The sequence below is a fragment of the Heteronotia binoei genome, chromosome 4, assembly GCF_032191835.1.
Source record: "Heteronotia binoei isolate CCM8104 ecotype False Entrance Well chromosome 4, APGP_CSIRO_Hbin_v1, whole genome shotgun sequence".
Lineage (NCBI taxonomy): Eukaryota > Metazoa > Chordata > Lepidosauria > Squamata > Gekkonidae > Heteronotia > Heteronotia binoei.
The window spans coordinates 170198642-170212886 of record NC_083226.1 but is presented as its reverse complement, the minus strand read 5'-3'; the positions used below and the strand labels follow the sequence as shown (position 1 = coordinate 170212886).

Below are 14245 nucleotides of genomic sequence, written 5' to 3'. Positions count from 1 at the left end.
TGATGTAGCCAGTCCTCCTGGAGCTGACAGCAGGCCCTGTGAGAAGAGCCCTGTAAGGAATTCTAGCAGGACCTCCTTTGCCTATTAGGCCACACCCCCCTGATGTAGCCAGTCCTCCTGGAGCTGACAGCAGGCCCTGTGAGAAGAGCCCTGTAAGGAATTCTAGCAGGACCTCCTTTGCCTATTAGGCCACACCCCCTGATGTAGCCAATCCCCCTGGAGCTTACAGCAGGCCCTGTGAGAAGAGCCCTATAAGCTCTTGGAGGATTGGCTACATCGGGGGTGTGGCCTAATATGCAAAGGAGGTCCTGATACAAAAAAAAAGCCCTGAGAATGCTTCTTGGGAGATTTATTTTTCCAGCTCTCAATATCATGCTTCTGTGACTGGGAAAAATTCTGCTATATTAACCAAATATCCCAATCTCCAGGAATTCTCCAGTCTAGAGTTGGAAGGTTAGAGTAGGTAGGGTTGCCTATCCTAGGCTTGCCAATCCCCAGGTCCCAGCGGGGGTTCTTCCACTTTCCCGGGCTCCTTCCTGCCCCCATTCAGCTGGCCAACGGGGGGAAGCCCCGCCCCCACAGCCACCATGTGACTTTCCACCTCCGGAGGCTCCAGTCTCCGATTGAAAGGCTTCCTCTTGGGATGGTGTGTCTGTGTGACTCTGAAGAAGTTGACAGCAACTTGTGAGTAGAGAGGCCAATCCCTCACTTCAGAGTGGCCAGAAATGGGGGGGGGGGGCGGAGGGGGGGAACGTCTGCTGAGCACTTCATTATTCCCTATATATTATTCCCGGAGAGCCGGTTTGGTGTAGTGGTTAAGTGTGCGGACTCTTATCTGGGAGAACCGGGTTTGATTCCCCACTCCTCCACTTGCACCTGCTGGAATGGCCTTGAGTCAGCCATAGCTCTGGCAGAGGTTGTCCTTGAAAGGGCAGCTGCTGTGAGAGCCCTCTCCAGCCCCACCCACCTCACAGGGTGACTTTTGTGGGGGAGGAAGGGAAAGGAGATTGTGAGCCGCTCTGAGACTCTTTGGAGTGAAGGGCGGGATATAAATCCAATATTTTCTTCTTCTTCTATATGGAGATCGATTCTCATAGGGTATAATGGGGAATTGATCTGGAGGTTTCGGGGGCTCTGGGGGAGCTGTTTTTTGAGGTAGAGGCACCAGATTTTCAGTATAGTATCTAGTGCCTTTCCCCAAAGTACCCCCCAAGTTTCAAAATGATTGGACCAAGGGGTCCAATTCTATGAGCCCCAGAAGGTGCCCCTATCCTTCATTATTTCCTGTGGAAGGAAGACATTTAAAAAGGTGTGCTGTCCCTTTAAATATGATGGCCAGAACTCCCTTAGAGTTCTATGCTTGTCACACCCTTGTTCCTGGCTCCGCCCCCAATGTCTCCTGGCTCTACCTCCAAGTCTCCTGGTTCCACCCCCAAAGTCCCCAGATATTTCTTGAATTGGACTTGGCAACCCTAGCCTATCCCCAGTTGGGGCAGGGGACTCCCTGATATAGAGACCCTCCCTCCACTTCAGGGTTATCAGAAAGCAGGGGAGGAAGGGAATGTCCACAGGGCACTCCGTTATACTCTATAGAGACAGATCCCTATAGGGTACAATGGAGAGCTGATCTGTGAGTATCTGAGGCTCGGGAGGGGCTGTTTTTTGAGCTAAAGGCACAAAATATTCAGCATAACACCTGGTGCCTCTCCTAAAAAAAAAAAAACCTCCCAAGTTTCAAAAAGATTGGACCATGGGGACCATTTTTATGAAGGTGCCCCTATCCTTCATTATTTCCAATAAAGGGAAAGCACTTTAAACAAGGGGGTTTTTTTGGTAGAAAAAAAAATCCAGCAGGAAATCATTTGCATATCAGGCCACACCCCCTGTCATCACCATTGTTTTGCGCAGGGCTTTTTTAATAGAAAAAGCCCAGCAGGGGCTCATTTGCATACTAGACCACACCCCCTGGCAGCGAACCAGCCGGAACTGCGTTCCCGTGTGTTCCTGCTAAAAAAAAAAAGCCCTGACTTTAAAAGAGCGCAGGCCCTTTAAATATGATGGCCAGAACCCCCTTCGGAGTTCAACCGTGTTTGTCACAACCTTTCTCCTGGCTCCACCCCCAAAGTCTCCTGGCTCCACCCCCAAAGTCCCCAGATATTTCCTGAGTTGAACATGGCAATCTTAAAAGTTGGCAACCCAAATCGACATTGCTCGGTATAGGCTTTGAAAGCAGGGGAGACTGTTCCTCCACAGGAACCTCCTTTCTCTCATGACCGAGGCTAACGAACGTTAGTGAGAATTCCTCAGTATCTCTGGTGGCTCCCCTTTTGTTACATCGGATATGGCAAAGAGGTCTGAAATGTCATGCATCTTCATTACCCGTCCCATATTATTTGCCTTTACAAGGTTTTCAGGTTTGAGTTGCTTCGTTTGGGGGAGAGAAACCCTTCTGAGGGTAATTTTTTTTTTAAATGGCTGCTGGTACCTCTTGCCGGAGCTGAAATGCAGAAAATGTGACGTTATGATATGAGATTAGCATTTTTCAACAACAGCAACAAAAACCCCTTTAGCATTCACAGCAGTGTGCCCAAGCACAGAGATCAGGATGTACAGATAAGCAAGGTTTAATAATCTCCTACTGCTGGGGAATTCAAAGGCAGTTAGCTTTTACAGCAGGAGATTGAGGGGGGTGGGAATAAGTAGAATAAACTGTACTGTCCTCTGTTTCTAATTCCCATGGTACTCTGCACATGCCCAAAGGTGGATCTAGCAAATCCATACTCAAAACTGACCACACTGTGAAGAGAACCAGTGTTGGTGTAGTGATGAAGTGCACGAATCTGGGAGAACCGGGTTTGATTCCTCACTCCTCCACTTGCAGCTGCTGGAATGGCCTTGGGTCAGCCATAGCTCTCACAGGAGTTGTCCTTAAAAGGGCAGCTGCTGGGAAAGACCTCTCAGCCCCACCAGACTCACAGGGTGTCTGTTGTGGGGGAGGAAGGTAAAGGAGATTGTGAGCTGCTCTGAGATTCTTCAGAGTGGAGGGCGGGATATAAAGCCAATATCTTCATCTACCTCACAGGGTGTCTGTTGTGGGGGAGGAAGGGGAAGGAGATTGTGAGCCACTCTGAGACTCTTCGGAGTGGAGGGCGGGATATAAATCCAATATCTTCATCTACTTCACAGGGTGTCTGCTGTGGGGGAGGAAGGGAAAGGAGATTGTGACCGCTCTGAGACTCTGAGATTCAGAGTATAGGGTGGGATATAAATCCAATATCATCATCACCACCATCATCATCTTCTTCTTGGCTTACAATAGCTCTCACAGGAGTTGTCCTTGAAAGGGCAGCTGCTGGGAGAGACCTCTCAGCCCCACCAGACTCACAGGGTGTCTGTTGTGGGGGGAGAAGATAAAGGAGATTGTAAGCCGCTCTGAGACTCTGAGATTCATATTATAGGGGTGGGATATAAATCCAATATCATCATTTCATCATTTCCATAGCCTATCTTTCAGCAGACAATAAAGTTTGCACATTAAAAAAAAACCCTAACCCAGGGGTGTTGAACACATTTGTTATGAGGACCGGATCTGGCATGAGACGCTGAGCCGGACCATGTGTGTCACCAAATGGAATGCCAGGTAGTGGAGATATAAACTTTATAAAGGACACAGACAAACACAGTTAAAGATTTTGTATCTCTCCTGCGTGATCGAGAGAACGGGGCAAAGGAAGCTCTGGCTCTTTCTCTCCGTCCCCAGGGGATGAGGGAGGTGGAGCCTCGGACAATAGAAGGAAAAGAGCTCTCCTGTACGATTGAGAGAGCCTAGCAAAGCGAGCTCTCCCTCTCCCCAAGGGAGGAGCCTCAGCCAATGGAGAAAACAGATGCTTTGCTCTGTAGATCCTGTGCGATCGAGCGAGCCTGGCAAAGCAAGCGGTGATGCAGAAAGAAGCAAGAGGGAGAAGAAAGCAGACTTGCTTGAGGGCATGATAGGGACCCTCCGGGGGGGGCAGATCTGCCCCCCAGCCTCATGTTTGACACCCTTGCGACCCTTTACATAAGAACAACCAATTCTTTTCCCTTGAGCATACCAGGCTTCATTCACAACACTGTTAAGCGAAGCAACAGCTCCACCTACTGGCAGTTGAAAAATATTCACACAGAGTATGTTAATCCGCTTAAGTGTGGCTCAATTCACTACAGGGCGCTACAGAAATTGCTGGTTGATTATACATGGGCATTGAGTGGGCATTGCCAAACAGAGAGGCAGCAAAAGGATTAAGTTATGTGTGCAGATTCATTCATGCTCAAGTAATTCATGCACGTCTAAATGAATTGGCCTTACAGGGTTGCATGCTTTGAGAAATGCGTTCTGCCCATTAGCAAGGAAACCGTAATGTTTGGCAAACATAGCACTCCAATAATAGTTGACTGAAAAGTGCCGCTGAGGGAGGTTCCCCTCCAAAACTGCTTACTTGCTTGTCAGGTGAGCCTTCGCAGTGATGCCAAATTCTCCAAAGAGAGTAACAAAGATCTTGGCGTCTGACCCCGCGCCTCGAACATCTCCCGTCACTGTCACAACTTCATAGACTGCGGAGAAAGGGCAGACAGAGCATGAAAATCCCAGAAAGAGATGGTTTCGGGGCTTGTATGCAAAGGGTCGGCCATGGAACGGTTAAGGAAGATGGATCTCACAGTTTAGTTAACTGTGGGAACAAAATAGAAGGAGGGGTAGAGTTGCCAATCCCCAGGTGGGGGCAGGGGATCCCCCGGTTTGAAGGCCCTCCCCCCCCCCGCTTCAGGGTCATCAGAAAGTGGGGGGGAGGGAAATGTCTGCTGAGCACTTCATATTCTCTATGGAGACCGATTCCCATAGGGTATAATGGAAAATTGATCTCTGGGTGTCTGAGGCTCGGGGGGCTGGGTTTTTTTTAGATAGAGGCACCAGATATTCAGCAAAGCATTCAGTGCCTCTCCTCAAAATACCCTCCAAGTTTCAAAAAGATTGGACCAGGGGGTCCAATTCTACGAGCCCCAAAAGAAGGTGCCCCTCTCCTTCATTATTCCCAACGAAGGGAAGGCATTTAAAAGGTGTGCGGTCCCTTTAAATGTGATGGCCAGAACTCCCATTGGAATTCAGTTATGATTGTCACAGCCTTGCTCCTGGTTCCTAGATTTAAAGGCACAGATGCACCATTTAAAAAGCAAGCCTTTCCTAGCGTTGTCTTAAACCTTCCGAAGTGAAAAGGCACATGGTGGCTGTGGAGGCGGGGCTTCTGCTGCCGGCCAGCTGACTGGGGGCAGGAAGGAGCCTGCAAAACAGGGAGATCCCCCACTGGGACCTGGGGACTGGCAAACCTATGGTGGGCACAACCATATAATGGCTGCCACAAAACAGCTGTCACAGGAAGTGGAGCCAGCAACAGGATGGCTGCTGCAGCTTACCTTCAATCAAACAGTGAAAATCCTTGTGCTGAAGTGCCTTCTTTCTAAAAGCATTTGGTGGGCGCCAGAAAACATGTCAGCGAGCATCCCAGCAGCCTCCGACAGGGGACTGTTTTCACACGCTTTGGTGACGTCACCTGCGAGTGACATTGCTCTGGCAACTCTAGGCGTTTCCGGGGAAACTCTATGGTTTTCCCAGACACTCTGGCATTTTGGGAGGTAAAAACTCCATGGTACCTATTGTACCATAGAGTTTTCCCTTCCAAAATGCTAGAGCGTCCAGGTAAACCATAGAGTTTTCCCAGAAACGCTTAGAGCGGCCAGTGTGCGACGTCACCAGCGTGATGACATCACTTGCAGGTGAAGTCATTGCACCGGCGACGTTGGGGGAGGTTCCCCCGCCAACCCAGTGTGGGGCAGTTGGTTGGGAAGCTCCTGGGCAGAAGAACCCCTGTCCAGCCCATGGTCTTGGCGCCCACGAGTACCACGTTGGGGGGCCTTAACCTGGAGTAAGGCCTAATCTAATTCTACATCCTATCCTGTGAAATATCAGAATTCATCTCTTGACTCCAAATGACAGGGCTTTCTTCAGCATCACACTGGGGCAGCCAGCCAGAAACACGCGTGTCCTGAAATAGCTTGGTTTTTTAACCTCCCACCTCAAATTTCATTTATTTACTTCATTTACTGCCATTTTTTAATAATAATAATAATAATACATTTTATTTATATCCCGCCCTCCCCGCCGAGGCAGGCTCAGGGCGGCCAACAACATAGTCGATACAACAGATTATATTAACAGATTAAATGATTGATGTTGATTGTTGCAGTTGATAAATCTTGTATTTATCATATATTGAGAAAATTATATAGGGTTGCCAATCCCCAGGTGGGAGCAGGGGATCCCCTGGTTTGGAGGCCCTCCCTCCCCCCCGCTTCAGGGTCATCAGAAAGCGGGGGGAGGGGAGGGAAATGTCTGCTGGGAACTCTATTCTTCCCTATGGAGACTGATTCCCATAGAAAATAATGGAGAATTGATCTGTGGGTATCTGGGGCTCTGGGGGGGGGCTGTTTGTTGAGGTAGAGGCATCAAATTTTCAGTACAGCATCTAGTGCCTCTCCCCAAAATACCCTCCAAGTTTCAAAACGATTGGATCAGGGGGTCCAATTCTATGAGCCCCAAAAGAAGGTGCCCCTATCCTTCATTATTTCCTATGGAAGGAATTGAAAAGGTGTGCCGTCCCTTTAAATGTGAGGGCCAGAATTCCCTTTGGAGTTCAGTTATGCTTGTCACAGCCTTGATCTTGGCTCCACCCCTAATGTCTCCCAGCTCCACCCCCAAAGTCTCCTGGCTCCACCCCCAAAGACCCCAGATATTTCTTAAATTGGACTTGGCAGCCCTATGAAAATAATATATTGGAAAGATTAGTGCTGCACGGCTCTTATCTTTGGTTCAGAGATTCTGTGAATTAGGCTGAGGAAGGGCTGCATCAGGGCTTAGTTCTCATGGCCCTTTCCGACACACCCAGGGAAACGTTGATCGCCATTTTGGGGGCAGGCAGCTATTTGTCTCCAGGTCAGTTTGGCCAGGGATCCTGGAGGTTTTCTGCCGTGTTCAGGGCACAGAGCAGGGGTCACTGGAGATGCATGAGGGGGGAGGTATTTGTGAGTTTCCTGCATAGCGCAGGGGGTTGGACTAGATGACCCTAGAGGTCCAATTTGGTGTAGAGAGCCAGTTTGGTGTAGTGGTTAAGTGTGTGGGCTCTTATCTGGGAGAACCGGGTTTGATTCTCCACTCCTCCACTTGCAGCTGCAGGAATGGCCTTGGGTCAGCGAGAGCTCTGGCAGAAAGGGCAGCTGCTGTGAGAGCCCTCTCCAGCCCCACCCACCTCACAGGGTGTCTGTTGTCGGGGAGGGAGATAATGGAGATTGTGAGTCGCTCTGAGACTCTTGAGTGGAGGGCGGAACATAAATCCAATGTCGTCTTCTTCTTCTATGATTCTTCTGCTTCATTTTATCTTCAGAACAGCCCAGTCAGGCAGGTTAGGCTGAGAGAGTATGACTGGCCCAAGATCACCCAACAAACTTCCATGTCAGAGAAAAGATTCAAACCTGGGTTTCTCAGATCCTAGTCCAACATTCTAACTATACCGCACTGGCTCTTGCTTTGCTCTTAGTAGTGAAGAGCGGTGTTCCCTCTAAGCTGAGTTAGCGTGAGCCGGCTCGCAGATTTTTAGCCTCCAGCTCACACATTTTTGTCTTCGCTCAGGAAGGGTGACCCCAGAGCACACTAGTTGATGCAGGAGCTCACAACTTGAATGCCAGTAGCTCACAAAGTAGGATTTTTGCTCACAAGACCCTGCAGCTTAGAGGGAACGTTGGTGAAGAGCCCTGGCGAATCCAAGCTCACGTGTGCTTTTCTGATATTCCAGTTGGTCCTCATAAAAACTCTCCCGTTCCTGTTGCTGAAAACAGGGGTGGGGAACATCCTGCCCAAGGGCCGTTTACGGTCCTTGAGATCACTTGGTCTGGCCCTGGATTGCTGGGCTGAGCTGAGCCGTGTGGAGGCCTCCCTGGGACCCGACTGGCCAGCAAGGATTGTAGGGCCCAGCCGCACTGTGAAATGGCCTCCAAGGATCCGGCTGACCAGCAGGGATTGAGGTGGCTTCCCTGGGGCCTGGCCAGCTGGCCAAGAACGTTGCGGGGCCTGGAAAAGCCACTGTCACAGTTCAGGTAAGTTTCCCCCTCAATTCTTTATTTCCCTTTCTTCCAATTTCTTCCCCCCATTTCTTTGTTTCCCTTAATTCCCCTTTCTTTATTTCCTTTTCTTCCGCCATTTCTTTATTTCCCTTTCTTTCAATTTCTTCCCCACATTTCTTTATTTTCCTTTATTCCCCCCATTTCTTCATTTCTCTTTCTTTTTATTTCTTCATTTCCCTTAATTCCCCTTTCTTTATTTCCCTTTCTTTCCCAATTTCTTTATTTTCCTTTATTACCCTTTCTTCCCCCATTTCTTTCTTTCCCTTTCTTTCCATTTCTAATATTGGGGGATGCTAATATTAGTCTAATGGTCTAATATGCTAATGAGCTCCTGCTGGGCTTTTTCTACCAAAAAAAGCCCTGGGCCTAGGCATTTGCCTAGGGCGGTGGGTTGGGGGGGGTGTGTGTGTGTCAAATTAGGCTCTCACCACATGACTTCAAATAGAAAAACAATTATTTACAATAATTTTGCAGACTTTAATCGTTCTTCCTTGGCAGAGCACTGTTTTTTAAGTTGATCATTTTGAATGGACCGTGAATGATATTATAAATATCCAAATGTCCCTTGGCAGAAAAAAGGTTCCCCACCCCTGGGTTAAAGCATCGCTTTGTCCATTCTCTCCCCACCCCTCCTCTCCGCCCCCGCCATTTTAGCTCTTCTTCTGTTATCTCATCCCGTCCGATGAAACAAAAGGATGGGAAGGAAAGGAAAAGAAGATGGAGATGACCTCAGGTGCAACAGATACCACTGCTCAGACCTTATAAAACATTTAACAAGACCACTTGCTCGCTTCCACAAGGAAAAAAAAGATCCTCAGCAATGCAGGGCGGGGAGGGGGGGAAGCAATGCAAAAGAAAAGGAATCTCGAAGATATTTCAAGCTACTGGATCATTAAGATGTTAGGTGTACCCCAAAAAGCCAAACAGGGAACACACAGGTCTCCACAGCTTTTGCCCTACGCCACCACACCAGGGGTTTTTTTGTAGCAGGAACTCCTTTGCATATTAGGTCACACTCCTCTGATGTAGCCAATCCTCCTGGAGCTTACAGGGCTCTTCGTACAGGGCCTACTGTAAGCTCCAGGGGGATTGGCTACATCAGGGGTGTGTGGCCTAATATGCGAAGGAGTTCCTGCTTCAAAAAAAAGCCCTGATTCTCACAACTTCAATTATGCACTGATCAACCTTTAGAGGGGTTTTTTTCACACATTTATTTCTCTTATTTAAAACACTTAGAAGCCCCCTTTCTTCCTTGTGGAGCTCAAGGCGTCTTACAAACATCATTCTCTCTGCCCCCCACCCAACCAGCAAGAAGGAGAGTAACAATACTGCTTAACCCAGACGTGGCCAGACTTGCTTACGAGCCACTTAGAATAAATGCGAGGTGTTTGAGAGCCACAAGACAGACGGAAGGAAGGAAAATAGATGAGAGAAGGGAGGAAGGGGTGGAAAGAAAGCAATTTTAACTTTAAGTGCATTCTCCAACCCACTGGCTGGCTTGGTGTGAAGAGGTGATTTAAAGAGAAAATGCCTTCTCCAAGCTGGCTGAAGGGGGGGAGGCTTTGAGAGCCACACAATAAATGTGAAAGAGTCACATGTGGCTTCCCAGCCACAGTCTGGCCACCCGATTTAACTTTATAAAGCTCTGTGACTGAAATATTGTGTATGAAGCCCTTTGAACCCTTTGTAAAAGAGCCACGCGCATGCTGTTATTATTTATGAAAATAACATCTCCATTTTGGAAGGCAAGGGCCACTAAGTATGTACCCATGATACTTTGTAAAAAAGAGGAATAGATCCACCTGGGTTACTCCTAATGCAAAGAAACCATATAACAGGGGTGGCCAACAGTAGCTCTCCAGATGTCTTTTGCCTACAACTCCCAGCAACCCAGGCAGCATGGCCAATGGGACCCAAAATATCTAACATCATTCTACTCCCCACCATTTTATCCTCACAACAACCCTGCAAAGTAGGTTAGGTTCTGAGTGTGCAAATGGCCAGAGGTCACATAGCAGACTTCCACGACATAGCATGAATTCAAACATGGCATCTCTCAGATCCTAACCAAACATGCTAAACTCCTACATCACACTGCTGGTGTTTCCAGTTGTCATGATCCTGGGCCTTGTGAGGCCTACAGGCCCCAAGGAAGCGTGCTTACGAGTTTCTGGGAAGAGCCTACATTTCCCAGGATCCTTCCTGTCCCTCTGATCGGGTAGCAATGGTTTTGGAGGGAAACAGGCCCAGAGAGGGATGGGGCCTGGGAAAAGAATATATAAAGGCCGAGCCCGAGCAGGGTGTGGTCTTTTCCTAGGAGGCAGAGCTGCTGCCAGGAAGAGATCCTCGCCTTGAGAGGAAGGGTGAGTAGGCTAGGTCTGTAAGACAGGAACAGTAAGTTCAGAAGCGTTAAGGCATTTGTTTCTTTTCCCTTCACCCCTTTTACTGTTTTATGCACCTTGTTTGTTTATATTGCACTGACCTTAAAATAAACCTTTTTGTTGTTGTGCACTCCGCCTGGTCCTCACGCCCATTATTTGGCCTAAGCTAAGGGAGGCGTGGAATGGCTTGGGAGGGGACTCTGGGCCTTCTCAAGGGGAAGCTTTAACCCAGAGTGGTGGCAGCTATTGGTAAGACCTCCCCCCCCCCCAAGTCATGACACCAGTTCTCTTACATTATGCCATTGTGACGCCTTTTATACACAGTGTGACGCAATAACACAAGCACAATAATACCACGTTAATGGGGGAGGGGATTCAAAAGAAAGAAACAGAAAAAGTGCACGGAGCACGAAGATTCGGTTCGATTCGCGCCAGGGAGAACCAAAACACAAATCAGGATTTTTGAGACGAACCAGCCAGGATGAGAAATTCAAAATTGCAGGGCTTTTTTGGTAGCAGGAACTCCTTTGCATATTAGACTACACCCCGCTGATGTAGCCAGTTCTCCAAGAGCTTACAGGAGGCCCTGTAAGAACCACCCTGTAAGCTCTTGGAGGATTGGCTACATCAGGGTGTGTGAGCTAATATGCAAAGAAGTTCATTAAAATAAAATGTTAAAAGCCCTGCAAAATGGCCCCTAATTGTGCTGCTCTTATTTTCCTGTCATATCCCAGCCTGTCACTGTTACTCTTCCAACTCAACCACAGTTTTGTGTTCCCTTAAAAGGTTCTACATGTTCTCCCAGAAACAGGGATGCCAGCTTCCAGGTGGGACCTGGGGAATCCTCTAGAACAGGTATGGCCAAACTGCAGCTCTGGAGCCACATGTGGCTCTTTCACACACATTGTGTAGCTCTCAAATCCCCCACTGTCCCATTGGCCAGCTTGGAGAAGGCATTTAAAGTTGCTTTCGTTCTACCTCTCTCTCCCCTCATCTATTTGCTTTCTTTCCACTTTTCTCTCAATCATTCCTTTTTTCCTTTCAGCTCTCAAACATCTGACATTCGTGTCTTGCGACTCTCAAACATTTGACATTCATTCTACGTGGCTCTTATGTTAAGCGAGGTTGGCCACCCCTGCTATAGAATCACAAGTCATCTCCAGACTACAAAGATTAGTTCCCCTGGAGAAAATAGAAGTTTGGAAGGGGGACACTACAACATTGTACCCCTGTCCTCCCCAGGCTCCATTCCCAAATCCCCACAATTTTCTGAACTAGATCTGGCAACCCTACCTCCGTCCATTCCCCATCAGTGGCCAAGGGAGAAGAAGAAGAAGATGATGATATTGGATTTATATCCCGCCCTCCACTCCGAAGAGTCTCAGAGCGGCTCACAATCTCCTTTCCCTTCCTCCCCCACAACAGACACCCTGTGAGGTAGATGAAGATATTGGATTTATATCCCGCCCTCCACTCCGAAGAGTCTCAGAGCGGCTCACAATCTCCTTCCCCTTCCTCCCCCACAACAGACACCCTGTGAGGTGGGGAGGCTGTCCTTTTAAGGACAACTCCTGCGATAGTTATGGCTATCCCAAGGCCATTCCAGAAGCTGCAAGTAGAGGAGTAGGGAATCAAACCCGGTTCTCCCAGATAAGAGTCCGCACACTTAACCACCACACCAAACAGGCTCTCCACTACCCAAACTGGAGCCAATACCCAGAAGTCAACTTCTTTCTTCCCAAACACCAGGTGTTGCCTCCAGTCTCTCTTTAGAATGCCAATTCAAAGCCCATCTCTCCCAGGACACCCCTCAGCTGCTGCCCCCAACCAGAGGTCGTTTTGTAGAAAAATAGGTGGTGGAGCTCATCCAGGGATTGTTATGCAGCTGCACCTACGAGTCAATGGACAAGGAGGTGGAACTCTCAGAAGGAGGATGTTGGAACTCTCAGAAAGGCTCAAGAGCTGGGCTCCTGTGAGCTCCCACTGAATCCGAGGCCTGCCCCCAACTCAATTGAAGCCTTAGGATTTGTTTACAGGCATCCTTTGTTCGCTAGGTATTCCCTCCTCTTCAAGTCAGTTGCTGCCCCATAGCCAGATACAGACTGTAAGCGCCTTGAAGCAATGCACCTTTCTAATAGGGTTGCCAAGTCCAATTCAAGAAATATCTGGGGACTTTGGGGGTGGAGCCAGGAGACTTTGGGGGTGGAGCCAGGAGCAAGGGTGTGACAAGCATGGCTGAACTCCAAAGGGAGTTCTGGCCACCACGTTTAAAGGGACTGCATGCATTTTAAATGCCTTCCCTCCATTTGGAAATAATGAAGGAGAGGGGTCATAGAATTGGACCGCCTGGTCCAATCTGTTTGAAACTTGGAGGGTGTTTTGAGGAGAGGTACTGGATGCTATGCTGAACGTTTGGTGCCTCTATCTCAAAAAACCAGCCCCCCTAGAGCTCCAATATCCATGGATCAATTCTCCATTATACTCTATGGAAATCGGTCTCCATAGGGCATAATGGAGTGCCCAGCAGACATTTCTCTCCCCCCCCCCTCTTTCTGATGACCCTGAAGTGGGGGGAGGGCCTCCAAACCGGGGGATCCCCTGGCCCCACCTGGGGATTGGCAACCCTATCTTTCTAGCTTATAAAAAACAAAGTATCATTTAGGCATTAGACAGGTACCTGACCTTTCTTCTAGGGAGGCCGAGCCACAAGGTCCGTTCCCCCTCCCATTTTGTCATCGTGACAACCCTATAAGGTAGGATGGGCCCAGAGATGGACGTGGCTCTCGATCACAACCACCTCTGAGCGCAGCCAGGGCACAGCCATCTTACCGCAAGCCATCCCACAACTACCCACACTCTCACCTTTTTTCTTGTTATATTCATCTTCAGTTTCATGGGAATCTTCAGAGCGGTAATCTCGAAGCTCCTGCTCATACATCTGGGCATAATTCTCCTCTTCCTTCTTTTTCTTCTTGTCCTTGGTTTTGGACTTCTTGCCCTTTTTCTTCCGCTTCTTCCGGCTGCCGTCCGATTCGTCGCTGTCGCTGTAGGATTTCTTCTTCTTCTTCTTTTTCTTCTTCTTCTTCCTCCTCTCCTCACTGCTGTCGTTCTCCTCGTTGGAGGACCCCCTGGATCGCTTCGTTCTCTTCCCGTCTTCCTCCTCCTCTCCCTCCTCCTCCTCTTCCTCCATCTCCTCTTCTTCCTCTTCCTCCTCGGATGACCGACCCTTGCAATTGTCCCTCATGTTATTAGATGTCTTCTATTCATCCCATACAACTTCTCCTCCTGGCTTCTTGGGCACGTTCTGTACCTGACCTTTCTCAGCTCGATGTTCTCCTTGTGGATTCCCAAATTCTTGGTTGCCTCTTACTTCCCTTCTCTGTCCTTCCTTCTTCCCTTATGTTTGTGTCACAGCTTTTCCTTCCTCCTCTGAATCAACGGTCCCATTCGTTGCTTGTATCCTTATCCCATTTCTTGATCTCTTCTGTCTCTTCTCTCTGCGGTCAACCCACTTTTCCCTTTCAGTTTCTCCTTCCTTTTGCTTTGTCTCCTTTTTCGGCACTATTATTTATTCATTGGCCTGAGCAGACTGCATCCTCCTCCTTCTCCTTCTACATGGTTTTTTCTTCCAAAAAAAGTGCTTTCCTCCGTCTCGATTA

General features: G+C 48.6%; 1 protein-coding gene across 1 annotated transcript in view; it reads right to left on the bottom strand.

Annotated features, from left to right (window-relative positions):
- LOXHD1 (lipoxygenase homology PLAT domains 1) overlaps positions 1–14245 on the bottom strand; it is a 320016-nt gene that overhangs the window by 285688 nt on the left and 20083 nt on the right. The window contains exons 2-3 of the mRNA XM_060236607.1: positions 13449–13606; positions 4476–4590 (exon numbers count right to left, since the gene is read on the bottom strand). Coding sequence (XP_060092590.1) covers positions 4476–4590; positions 13449–13606 — 273 coding nt within the window. The remainder of the gene's footprint in view (positions 1–4475; positions 4591–13448; positions 13607–14245) is intronic.